Consider the following 12,880-nt stretch of genomic DNA (forward strand, 5'->3'; position numbering starts at 1 on the left):
ATCTAGTTCTCTTGTTGTAATAGGTAGGTTCTGATTATGGTTTCACTTATTTGCCTTTTCAAGTATTGGTGATAAGTGTTTGTGTAATATTGTTCCTAGGATTATGGTTTGACAATGAAGTTGTAAACCTAGTTATCGCTCCGGATTATAGTGAAGATTTCCATAAATAATATTGAAGATAGGTCGTGGTTTTTGACTCCCTTGAGCAAGAAGTTTTCCACGCGAAAATTCTTGTGTGATTATTCATATTTCACTGCAAGTCCTTCTTAAGAAAACTGCTTCAAGAATATGATTCTTGAGTGCATAGGAGTAGCACGATCCTAAAATTTCATTATTCTCTTAATCTACTCTGTAAATTCAATTGATTTTTTGTTTGAAAAATTTAACTCAAATAATGTATGCTTCCAGTTTGTCCTTGACTCGAAGGATTCAACTTTTTGGTGGCTTTGGAAGAATTGGTCATAACACAAATGCATAGGTTTTTCATAAGGAGGTTGGTGATTTACCCAAATGAGTACCAAAATACACTTACTACTTGGATCATACTTTGACTGGTTAAACCATCAAATGAGAAGTATTATATAAAATAGTTTTGAACACCATCACGATGGAAAATAATTTGATAGTTGAACTAAATTTCAAGGAGAACGTTACTACTATCTTTCAAAAGGTATCAATTTTTAAGAAAAAGCACATCAAACGTCTATATTAAATTTACCTTTTGTATGTAAATATTATTTTAAATATATTAAGTTCTTTAGGAGGACATTTTAGTAATTTAATTTTTGGCAAAAGGGCTCCCGACTTTTAATATAACTAGTACTAGTATATATTTTTTCCCTTAGGATATCTTTGTATAACAATTAGCATGTTTTAATAGTACAAGTACATGTAGAGAAGACCAAAAGAGCAATACAGAGTTTTAGCAGCCACTAAAAATAAGGTGTAGCCTTGATTGGAGGTTTGGTAGCTCTAGTAGGAGATATGTGTTTCTTGATCGACTTTTCACCTCCAGTATTCTTTGCGACAAGCAGGATTGATGTTTGGAAGAACCCCAAATAGTGTCTAATCATATTGGTAAGAATCCTCACAAGCTCTTTCCCGTTTCTCAAAGGCGTAAATCTAATAATTAAAATCAAGAGTAAAATTCACTATTTATTAGAGAAGTTATGATTTTAGAAAAGTGAAAAATAACTTAGACATTACATAATTAAATCATTAACAACATTCTTCAAAGATAGTGTTAACACACACACACATATACACACATACCACACACTAATGATCAAATTTACAATGTGAAAATCTTATTTAAAATAACACAGTGAATCTTATCTTCTAATAGTTAAAAAAAACAATTAGCATTTAAACATCAACTAAAGAAATTTTCTTCCAACAATAGATATATATACCACCTAATGCATATAAATTTGCTAGAACCAAATTTTAATTTCACTTCTTGGCAGCACGTAATAATTAAGAACCATTAGCCTTCCAAGCTCTTTTTCATTCCTCAGAACCGAGAGAATGTGTTGATATAGCATTTTCTGATAATATCATGTGCTTTAACAACATGAAAATTGGTTGAGAATCATCATCTATGAAATTTGGTGTTATGTATATGTATCGTTTGAATGCTAAGAATCACTATAATGAATGGTCGTATTCAATGCGGTAAAGACAACATTTGGCCGTTTTGTTTTCTTTGTAATTGAATTTAATTTTATCATTTACTTAGTTTATTATGATATCTTTCAGTAATTTTCTTTTTCGTTTACTACGTTAATTGCAGTATAAAATTATAAATTTACCGATTATTTATTAGAAGATAAATTTACTTCTTGGTATAAAAATATTTTGGCTTTACCAGAATATGCTGAAAAGTGATCGGTCATTGAGGAAGACTTAGCTTAGGGCTGAGAAGTAAGGAGACTCCAAGATTCATTTTCATTTTCTTTTTGTTTTTAAGCCTATTGGTCGACATTGGCATTAAGAAACGACGGTGGCTCCATACGGGGGATTGTCGGGTTCTTATGGGTGCATTAACTAGAAATTGGTTGGAATTGGAAGTAACTGTAAGCGAGGGAGGGAAAGGAAAAGGCCGCCTACCAATGATGCCTTTCACTTTCAGATAGTTCCTCGCGCATGAAAGGACTTCACTTAGAAAGTCAAGATAAGATATAAAAGATAAATGCAACAAAATTAAAGTTTAAGTAAAATGCAATTCTGCCATTGTTTTCGTATAGCAGCTTACAAGCATCTTTTACCAAGTTCCAGCTAAATAGATGTGATGACGACGTGCTTTGACTATTACCTTATTTGATATATTGTTAATATCCATATTTGAGCAATATAGCTATCATAATACAAATTCAAGATATAAAAATATTGGCAGATAAATAGGTGAAAAGGTCAACTAACATATCCCTTGAAATCCTCCTTGTTGCATGTATGTATGACCTATAAAAAGCAAGATGGAAAACCAACGGAATATCAAAATTTTATTTGCGATTAACAAAATTTTCTCCAAGATTCTTGGATCTGAGAAAAAATGGCTCAGCATTTCAGCCTAACCACCATCTTCCTTCCACGTTTATCTATTTTATGCATGATCACATCATTACTACTGTATCTGCAGGTCGCCTCCTAGAGATGCCTCTCCCTGAAATTCCTAAACCAGAATTCCTGAAAGTCCTAAACTTGAAAAAGCCTAAAATTCCAAGTGTTCCAAAGCCCAAGCCTCCATATTGGCCAAAGTTTGAGGTCCCAACTGCAGCCCCTAAGCCTGAGGCTCCAACTGTTGAGCCAAAGCCTGAGATCCCAAGTGTGCTAGAGCCCGAGCTACCAAGTTGGCCAAAGCCAGAGCTCCCAGCTGTGGCAAAGCTTGAAATCCCAAGTGTACTAAAGCCCGAGCTTCCATCTTGGCCAAAGCCCGAGCTACCTGCTGTCCCAAAGCCTGAGGTCCCAGCTTCGCCGAAGCCTGACATCCCAAGTGCCCCAAAGCCCGAGCTTCCAAGTTGGCCAAAGCCTCAGCTTCCAGCTATGCCAAATCCTGAAATCCCAAGTGTGGCGAAGCCCGGGTTTCCATCTTGGCCAAAGCCTGAGCTACCTTTTACCCCAAAGCCTGAGGTCCCGGCTGCGCCGAAGCTTGAGATCCCAAGTTGGCAATAGCCCCAGCTACCAAGTTGGCCAAAGCCTGAGCTTCCAACTGCGCCAAAGCCTGAGGTCCCACCTGCGTATTACACCTCGTAGTTTTGTCTGTTGAGATTCATTAGGCGTAGTTATCCTAATCGTGGAAACGGGAGTTACCTTAGGATATATGGGATTAAATGTTCCCATATTATGGTTATGGGGGTTTAAGCCCACGAAATGAGCTATGGAAGGATTTAAGAACAAACAAATAAAGGAATGGAGTTTGGGGGAACTTTGGTAAAACTTGGCAAAATTTTCGGACAGGATTTTGGTCCAGATTGGGGGAGGCATATCTCCTAGAATATGAGAATTTTTGGTGTGTTTATTTTGTCCAAATTGAATTTCATCTAGTCTAGTTTCCAACGCAATAAACCGTTCGTTAATGTGACATTTGAGTAAAAAGTTATGCATGTTTTACGACAGACTGTCTGAGCAGAAAATTTCTGCGGACCATTTGATGGCCCGCGAAAATTTTGACGCCCCGCAGAAAATTTTGCGGTCCGTCAAATTGTACCAGCCCAGCGTCAAATGGTCACAGTGAACCATATTTGACTGGGCAGTTCTGCGGACCATTTTGACGGTCCGTAGGAATTTTTACGGCCCGTCAAAATGGGCGCAGAATTGCCAACGGAATTTTAAGTTTCACTTTATATAATTTACTCCACTTCATTTGGACATTTCATTTCACCAAATCAGATCCAAAGGCTCTCCAATAACCCTCTCTTCCACTCCATAAAATAAGCCAAGCCAAGCCAAAATCCAAGGGAGATTAAATTTCAAGAGGCAAGGATCAAGATACCCATGTGCTAGAGGTCTTGCTAGGGTTAATAAACTCCAAGAATTCTTTGGATAGTGAAGCAAGGGTTTTTATATAAGTTGATAGCTTGCTCTAAAGCTCATTTTTATTAGATAAAAGGTTAGTTTTCATACTTATTACATGTTATCAAGAATGTTTAGTTGTTGAACAACTTGGATAGAAGCAGAAAGTAGAAAATGAGTTCTAAAGGTAGTTTTTATGATGTTTTTGAGTAGTATGCTAACTTGAGTTATGATTATTAGTGTGATATGGATATAATCTTGCTATGGGAGGTAATAATGGTGATAAGGAAGCATTATATGAAAATGTGCTAAAATGGGTATGAAGTGGCTAGCATAAGTTAAATATAAGGATGAATTTTGAAGGCTTAGAGAAGTGTGATCACTTGCGTATGATATTATGAGTATATTAATGATGTTATTGTGGTTGTTGGGAGTTGTTTTGTGATATGGTGGAAGTTGACGAAATAGGGGAAATGCTGCCCAATTTTCATTAGAACATGAATTATCCTAGTTTGAATTTAAGAGTACCATCAAGGCTTAACCATGGTATAAAATCCTTCTAAATATAGATTACTCAAGCTTCAACGGTGAACGTTAAATAGCTGAGGAGACTAGAGGTATGTAAGGCTAACCCTTCTTTCATTAAAGCATGGTTCCCGTGCTACATGTATCCTTTCATGAGCTCAATAATGTCTTCCAAATGACTCTATCTCTAAGATTGTCAAAGCTTACGATTCTCGATACGTTCACGATTCTCGATACGTTCACGATTCTATTGTCTCTTTTATATGATAGTTGATCCTCTAAGGATATATGTAACAAAAATGATGATGCCAATGATGACGATGATACTCATGAACTCCTACGTATACGGATTTAAGTATGTATGACCATTATGTAACACCGAGCTCATATGGCCGGGTATGATACCTATCGCGCGCACACCACTGCAGTTGGGTACGGATAACACTGAGCCTTGGTAGGGCCAGGTATGTATAACACCGAGCCTTGTCATGATTGGGTATGTGAAACCACCGAACCTTTATGGTCGGGTATGCTATGGTTATGAATATGTATATGAATACGGATAAGAATATGTATATGAATACAGATATGGACATAGGTATATGTATATATGTATGTACACGAGCACGCATTAGAAATGGAAGATCCCCATGAATGACAAGTAAGTAATTACGATAATGGCTACTATCCCCTGATTTTCCCATCTTATGTTATTTCTTATGCTGTCTCTTATGCTCCTATTATGATGTTGATTATGCTTTACATACTCAGTGTATTATTCGTACTGACGTCCTTTTGTTTGTAGACGCTGCGTCATGCCCGCAGGTGGACAGGGAGACAGGCTCGATCCCTAGATATCTTGTTCAGGGACCGCATAGAGGAGCTCCATTTCATCCGGAGCTACAACTTTTGGTATTTATTCTTTTTTGTACATACCTATGGGCATGGCGGGGTCCTGTCCCGTCCATATGATGTGGCATACTCTTCTTAGAGGCTCGTAGACAGTTATGTACGGTTAGATGTCTTGTAGCCTTGTCGCCTTATATTTTGTATATCATTTTGACAGCCTCTTCGGCTTGTATATATGGATATGGGCATTGTTATTGATGATGATATAAATGTGTTGTTGCCCAACGAGATTAGCACTATCGATGCATATAAATTATGAGTAAGCCATGTGGCTCACCTAGATGTGAATATGAGAGTATGATAAGATGTACCCGGGTGGGTTAGCACCGGGTGCCCGTCATGGCCCTCCGGTTGGGTCATGAAAAAGTGGTATCGGAGCAGTTCTATCCTAGGGTGTGTCTACGAGCCGTGTCTAGTAGAGTCTTGTATCTGGGTGTGTTGCGCGCCACACTTATAAATAGGAGGCTGCTGGCATTTTAGGAATGAATGACCTTCTTTCTTCATAAGATCGTGCGATAGAGCCATGATATAAGGATTTCTTTTTCCCTAACCGTGTATTATGTATTTTAGAAATGCCTGTAAAGAGAAAAGCTACGGCAGCCCAAAAGGGCAAGACAGTGGCAGGAAAACGGGCTGAAAGAGCACCGCCAACGGTTGTAAAGAAAAGTAAGTCCCAGAATACGGCTTATTCTCAGTCCTCTCACTCAGTTCCTATTTCTAAGAAGCATGAGGGAGCCTCAGCCCCAACTCCAGCACCCCCAGCTCCTCCACCGGATGCTTCAGGCCAAGATGTAAAAGAGGTCATTCATTTACTTGCTCAGTTGGTTGCCGGCCAGACTCAGCGGCAAGGTACAGGGCAAGGTGATAGGGTTGTTAGGGCAAGGGCCCGTGATTTTATTAGCTTGAACCCTCGGGAATTCTTTGGGTCTAAGCCGGATGAGGACCCTCAGAATTTTATTGATGGGATGTTGAGGACGCTTCGGTTAATGCATGCTTCGGACATTTAATCGGTGGAGTTAGCATCCTATAGATTGAGGGATGTCGCAGTTCATTGGTAAACAGTTTGGATGGCTTCACAGGGAGTCAATGCACCTCCCCCGGTATGGAAAGAATTTGTGGATGCCTTCCTCCAACATTACTTGCCCCCAGAGGTTCGGGGAGCTAGAGCCGATAAGTTCTTAAATCATAGGCAAGGAAGTATGAGTGCTTTAGAGTATAGTATCCGCTTCAACTCTTTGGCTAGGTATGCTCCGGCTATGGTAGCGGATATGGGTGACCGAGTGCACCAATTTGTGAGAGGCCTAGGGCCACATTGGATGGATAGGTGCTTGACTGCATCCCTTTAGGACAACATGGATATTTCACGCATTCAAGCCCATGCCCAGAATTTGGAAGAAAGCCAAAAACAACAAAGGAGTGAGCGTGAGCATGACAGAGGGTATAGCAAGAGGACTAGATCTTCGGGTCCGACGAGTGAGTTTATAGGCGGGCAGAGACAGTATTTTTCTAGGCATTCAGGACTTTCTATGACTAGTGCGCCTCCACAGTTTACAGGCCAGCGATTTAATAGGCTTACTTATTTCGGGCCGAGTCAGAGTTTCAGGGCTTCGGGTTCTCAGTTCAGGGGTGATTCGGGTCAAGCTAGGCCACCCGTGCCATGATGTTCCCAGTGTGGGAAGTTACATTGGGGCCAGTGTCGACTAGGTTCAGAGGTTTGCTATAAATGCGGTCGGCCAGGCCATATCATGCGTGATTGCCCCTCGGTTGGTGGTAGGGGTAGAGTCTAGCCTTCAGGATCGGCAGCCGGGTCTTCATCATCGATACACCCTATGGGGCAAGGTTCACAGGCATCGGTCAGCCATGGTAGAGGTAGAGGGAGAGCTCCTAGTTCTAGTGGTCCTTAGCACCGTATTTATGCTTTGGCTGGACGCTAAGATCTTGAGTCTTCCCCCGATGTCGTCGCAGGTATATCATCGGTATTTTCTCATGATGTATATGCTTTGATGGATCCGGGCTCCACGTTGTCATGTGTTACCCCATATATTGCGGGTCAGTTTGGGGCCAAACCGGAATCGATCAAACCTTTTGAGGTATCTACACCTGTTGGTGAACCGGTAATAGCTAGTCAAGTATATAGAAATTGTGTAGTCGTGATTTATGACCATCGTACTATGGTTGATTTACATGAGTTAAAAATGGTGGACTTTGATGTTATCATGGGCATGGATTGGTTGGCTTCTTGCTATGCCAATGTTGATTGTAGAATGAAAAATGGTTCGCTTCCAGTTTCCGGGAAAACCAGTTTTAGAATGGAAAAGAAATACTGCGTCCCCAAAAGGTAGGTTTATTTCCTATCTCAAGGCAAGGAAAATGATCGCCAAAGGTTGTATTTACCATCTAGTTCGGGTTCAAGATGTAGAAGCTGAATCGCCAACTCTTCAGTCTATTCCAGTGGTGAATGAGTTTTCAGATGTATTCCCGGAAGAGCTTCCAGGTCTCCCTCCCGAACGGGAGATTGATTTTGCTATTGATGTGCTACCGGACAAAAAGCCCATATCCATTCTCCTTACAGAATGGCTCCCGCATAGTTGAAGGAACAATTGAAGGACTTACTTGAGAAAGGCTTTATTAGGCCTAGTTCATCCCCGTGGGGAGCACCCGTGTTGTTTGTGCGAAAGAAAGATGGCTCCTTGCGAATGTGTATTGACTATCGGCAACTGAATAAGGTGACGATCAAGAACAAATATCCTCTCCCAAGGATTGATGATTTTTTTGACCAATTACAAGGCGCCAAATAGTTTTCAAAGATATATTTGAGATCCGGGTATCATCAAGTGCGAGTTAGGGAGAAAGATATTCCTAAGACAGCCTTCAGAACCAGATACGACCATTTTGAGTTCCGGGTAATGTCATTCGGGCTAACTAATGCAGCGGTAGTATTTATGGATTTGATGAACAATGTGTTCAGTCCCTTCTTAGATTTATTTGTGATTGTGTTCATTGACGCTATCCTGGTATATTCTAGGTCCGAGGCAGAACATGCGGATCATTTGCGTACATTGTTGGAGTTCTTCAAACTCAAGAGTTATTTGCCAAATTTTCTAAGTGCGAATTTTTGTTGAACTCAGTGACATTTTTGGGGCATATTATTTCAGCCGATGGTATTCGGGTAGATACCCAAAAGATTGAAGCAGTAAAGACTTGGCCAAGACCCACACTACCTACGGAGGTCCGTAGTTTTCTGGGCTTAGCAGGTTATTATAGGAGATTTGTAGAAGGATTTTCTTCTATTTCTGCACCACTCACGAAGCTGACCCAGAAGTTAGCTAAGTTCCAATGGACAGATGCTTGTAATTGTAGTTTCCAAGAGCTGAAGGATAGATTAACTTCTGCCCCAGTCCTGACACTTCCAGAGGGATCGGAAGGTTATGTTGTCTATTGTGATGCTTCAGGCGTTGGGTTAGGCTGTGTGTTGATGCAACATGGCAAGGTGATTGCGTATGCTTCAAGTCAGTTGCGGAAACATGAGAAAAATTATCCGAACCATGATCTGGAATTGGCTGTAGTAATTCATGCGTTGAAGATGTGGAGACATTATTTGTATGGCATCCGTGTTGATAATTATACAGATCATAAAAGCCTTCAGTATATCTTCAAGCAAAAATAACTGAATTTACGGCAACGGCGATGGTTGGAATTGTTGAAAGACTATGATGTTGTCATCCTGTATCATCCCGGGAAAGCAAATGTAGTGGCTGATGCTCTTAGCCGTAGATCTATGGGAAGATTATGTGATGTTCAGCCAGAGAAAAGAGAGATAGCTCGTGAGCTCCAGCAGTTAGCTAGCCTAGGAGTTTGAGTAGTGGACTCAGGTAGTATGGGAGCTATCATTCAAAATGCAGCGGTCTCGTCACTAGTAGTGGAAGTGAAAGGGAGCTAATACGAAGATCCCATGCTAATTCATTATAGAAATATACTCCCTCAGAAGGAGACGTCATCATTTGATATTTCTAGGGATAGATTTCTCCGATTTCGAGGCAGGTTATGTGTTCCTGATATTGCAGGATTACACCACCAAATATTGAGAAAAGCCCATTGTTCCCGTTATTCTGTTGACCTAGGAGCAACGAAGATGTATCATGATCTTAAATCTATATATTGGTGGAATGGAATGAAGAAAGATATAGCAGAATTCATAGCTCAATGTCCTAACTGCCAGCAAGTGAAAATTGAGCACCAAAAGCCGGATGGATTGTTGCAAGCTATAGAAATTCCAACTTGGAAATGGGAAGTAATTAACATGGACTTCATTACAGGCTTACCCCGTTCTCGACGTAAGTATGATTCGGTATTGGTGATTGTGGATAGACTCACGAAGTCAGGTCATTTCTTACCTGTCAAAACTATACATGTGGCAGAAGACTATGCAAAGCTTTATGTTAAAGAGATAGTGCGACTTCACGGTATTCCAGTATCTATTATCTCTGATAGAGGGACTCCGTTTACAACCAACTTTTGGAAATCATTCCAGGAAGGTTTGGGGACTCAGGTGAGCCTTAGCATGGCATTTCACCCGCAGACGGATGGGCAAGCTGAACGTACCATTCAGACTCTTGAAGATATGTTACAAGCATGTGTATTGGATTTTGGAGGTGGTTGGGATGATCACTTACCACTTATTGAATTTGCGTATAACAATAGTTATCATTCTAGCATCCAAATGGCCTCATACGAGGCTTTATATAGGCGAAAGTGTAGATCTCCAATTGGGTGGTTCGAAGTAGGAGAGACCAAATTGATAGGGCTAGACTTGGTCCAGCAAGCTATACGGAAAGTCAAGCTTATACAGGATTGATTATTAATAGCTCAGAGTCGTCGGAAATCCTATGCAGATAATCGTCGAAGAGACTTAGAGTTCTAAGTGAAAGATTGGATATTCTTGAAGGTGTCGCCAATGAAGGGCGTCATGAGATTTGGCAAAAAGGGAAAACTTAGTCCCTGGTACATTGGACCTTATGAGATTGTACGCAAGGTAGGCCAAGTGGCTTATGAATTAGACCTACCTGCGGATTTGGAGTCAGTCCATCCATTTTCCATGTATCGATGCTTCGTAAGTGTATTGGAGATCCTTCTAGAATTGTGCCAATAGATGATGTCCAAGTTACTAAACAATTGTCTGATGAAGAAGTCCCCATTGCCATTTTAGATAGGCAAGTACGAAAGCTCAGAACCAAAGAGGTAGCTTCAGTTAAAGTTCTATGGAATAATAATAATAGAGAGGAAATGACTTGGGAAGCTGAAGAGGACATAAAGTCCAGGTACCTGCATTTATTTTCACCTTCATAAGAGATTCAGGCATAGACACCACTAACCTCAGGTATGTAATGATTTTCTTGGTGTTTTCTTGGTCGTGTGTGGCCATGGTTATTGTCGTGTTGTTATAGCCCTGTGAGGCGATGTATTTTGGGTTGCTGTGCAGGATGGTAGTGTCATATTATAGGGAAAACTCTGGCGAAATTTTTGTAGAATCCCCAAGAGTCTATCATTCGAGGAAGAATGTTTCTAAGAGGGGGAGAATATTACACCTCGTAGTTTCGTCTGTTGAGATTCATTAACCGTAGTTGTCCTAATCGTGAAAATGGGAGTTAGCTTAGGATATTTACATGTTCCCATATTATGGTTATGGGGGTTTAAGCCCGTGAAATGAGCTATGGAAGGATTTAAGAACAAACAAATAAAGGAATGGAGTTTGGGGGAACTTTGGTAAAACATGGCAAACTTTTCGGACAAGATTTTTGTCCAGATTAGGGGAGGAATATCTCATAGAATATGAGGAATTTTGGTGTGTTTATTTTTTCCAAATTGAAGTTCATTGAGTCTAGTTTCTAACGCAATAAACCGTTCGTCAATGTGACGTTTGAGTAAAAAAGTTATGCATGTTTTACGACAGACTGTCTGAGCAGAAAATTTCTGCGGACCATTTGATGGCCCGCAGGAATTTTGACGCCCCGCAGAAAATTCTGCGGTCCGTCAAATTGCACCAACCCAGTGTCAAATGGTCACAGTGAACCATATTAGACTGGGCATTTCTGCGGACCATTTTGACGGTCCGTAGGAATTTTTACGGCCCGTAAAAATGGGCACAGAATTGCCCGACGAGATTTTAGGTTCCGCTTTATATAATTTACTCCACATCATTTGGACATTTCATTTCACCAAATCAGATCCAAAGGCTCTCCAAAAACCCTCTCTTCCACTCCATAAACTAATCCAAGGGAGATTAAATATCAAGAGGCAAGGATCAAGATACCCATGTGCTAGAGGTCTTGCTAGGGTTAATAAACTCCAAGATTTCTTTGGATAGTGAAGCTAGGGTTTTTATATAAGTTGATAGATTGCTCCAAATCTCATTCTTATGAGATAAAAGGTTAGTTTTCATACTTATTACATGTTATCCAGAATGTTTAGTTGTTGAACAACTTGGATAGAAGAAGAAAGTAGAAAATGAGTTCTAAATGTAGTTTTTATGATGTTTTTGAGTAGTATGCTAATTTGAGTTATGATTCTTAGTATGATATGGATATAATCTTTCTATGGAAGGTAATAATGGTGATGAGGAAGCATTATATTAAAATGTGCTAAAATGGGTATGAAGTGGCTAGCATAAGTTAAATATAAGGATGAATTTTGAAGGCTTAACGAAGTGTGATCACTTGATTATGATATTATGAGTATATTAAGGATGTTATTATGGTTGTTGGGACTTGTTTTGTGATATGGTGGAAGTTGACGAAATAGGGGAAATGCTGCCCAATTTTCATTAGAACATGAATTATCCTAGTTTGAATTTAAGAGTGCCATCAAGGCTTAACCATGGTATAAAGTCCTTCTAAATGTATATTACTCAAGCTTCAACGGTGAACGTTAAATAGTTAAGGAGACGAAGAGGTATGTAAGGCTAACCCTTTTTTCATTAAGGCATGGTTCCTGTGCTATATGTATCCTTTCATGAGCTCAATAATGTCTTCCAAATGACTCTATCTCTAAGATTGTCAAAGCTTATGATTCTCGATACGTTCACGATTCTGTTGTCTCTTTTATATGATAGTTGATCCTCTAAGGATAGATATAACAAAAATGATGATGTCAATGATGACGATGATATTCATGAACTCCTACGTATACAGATTTAAATATGTATGACCATTATGTAACACCGAGCTCATATGGCCGGGTATGATACCTATCGCGCGCACACCACTGCAGTTGGATACGGATAACACTGAGCCTTGGTAGGGCCAGGTATGTATAACACCGAGCCTTGTCATGTCCGGGTATGTGAAACCATTGAACCTTTATGGTCGGGTATGCTATGGTTATGAATCTGTATATGAATACATATATGAATATGGATACAAATATATATATAAATACG

At 39.9% G+C, this 12,880-nt stretch overlaps 1 protein-coding gene across 1 annotated transcript; it reads left to right on the forward strand.

Annotated features, from left to right (window-relative positions):
* Positions 1–2,652: 2,652 nt before the first annotated feature.
* LOC132613075 (protein PELPK1-like) lies at positions 2,653–3,171 on the forward strand. The gene has a single exon (XM_060327134.1). The coding sequence runs from the start codon at positions 2,653–2,655 to the stop codon at positions 3,169–3,171; it is 519 nt and encodes a 172-aa protein (XP_060183117.1).
* Positions 3,172–12,880: the final 9,709 nt, after the last annotated feature.

Source organism: Lycium barbarum, chromosome 1 (genome assembly GCF_019175385.1).
Source record: "Lycium barbarum isolate Lr01 chromosome 1, ASM1917538v2, whole genome shotgun sequence".
Lineage (NCBI taxonomy): Eukaryota > Viridiplantae > Streptophyta > Magnoliopsida > Solanales > Solanaceae > Lycium > Lycium barbarum.

Bases quoted from the DNA above. Each gene is read 5' to 3' on its own strand.
- LOC132613075 (XM_060327134.1), top strand. From the start codon at position 2,653: ATGCCTCTCCCTGAAATTCCTAAACCAGAATTCCTGAAAGTCCTAAAC.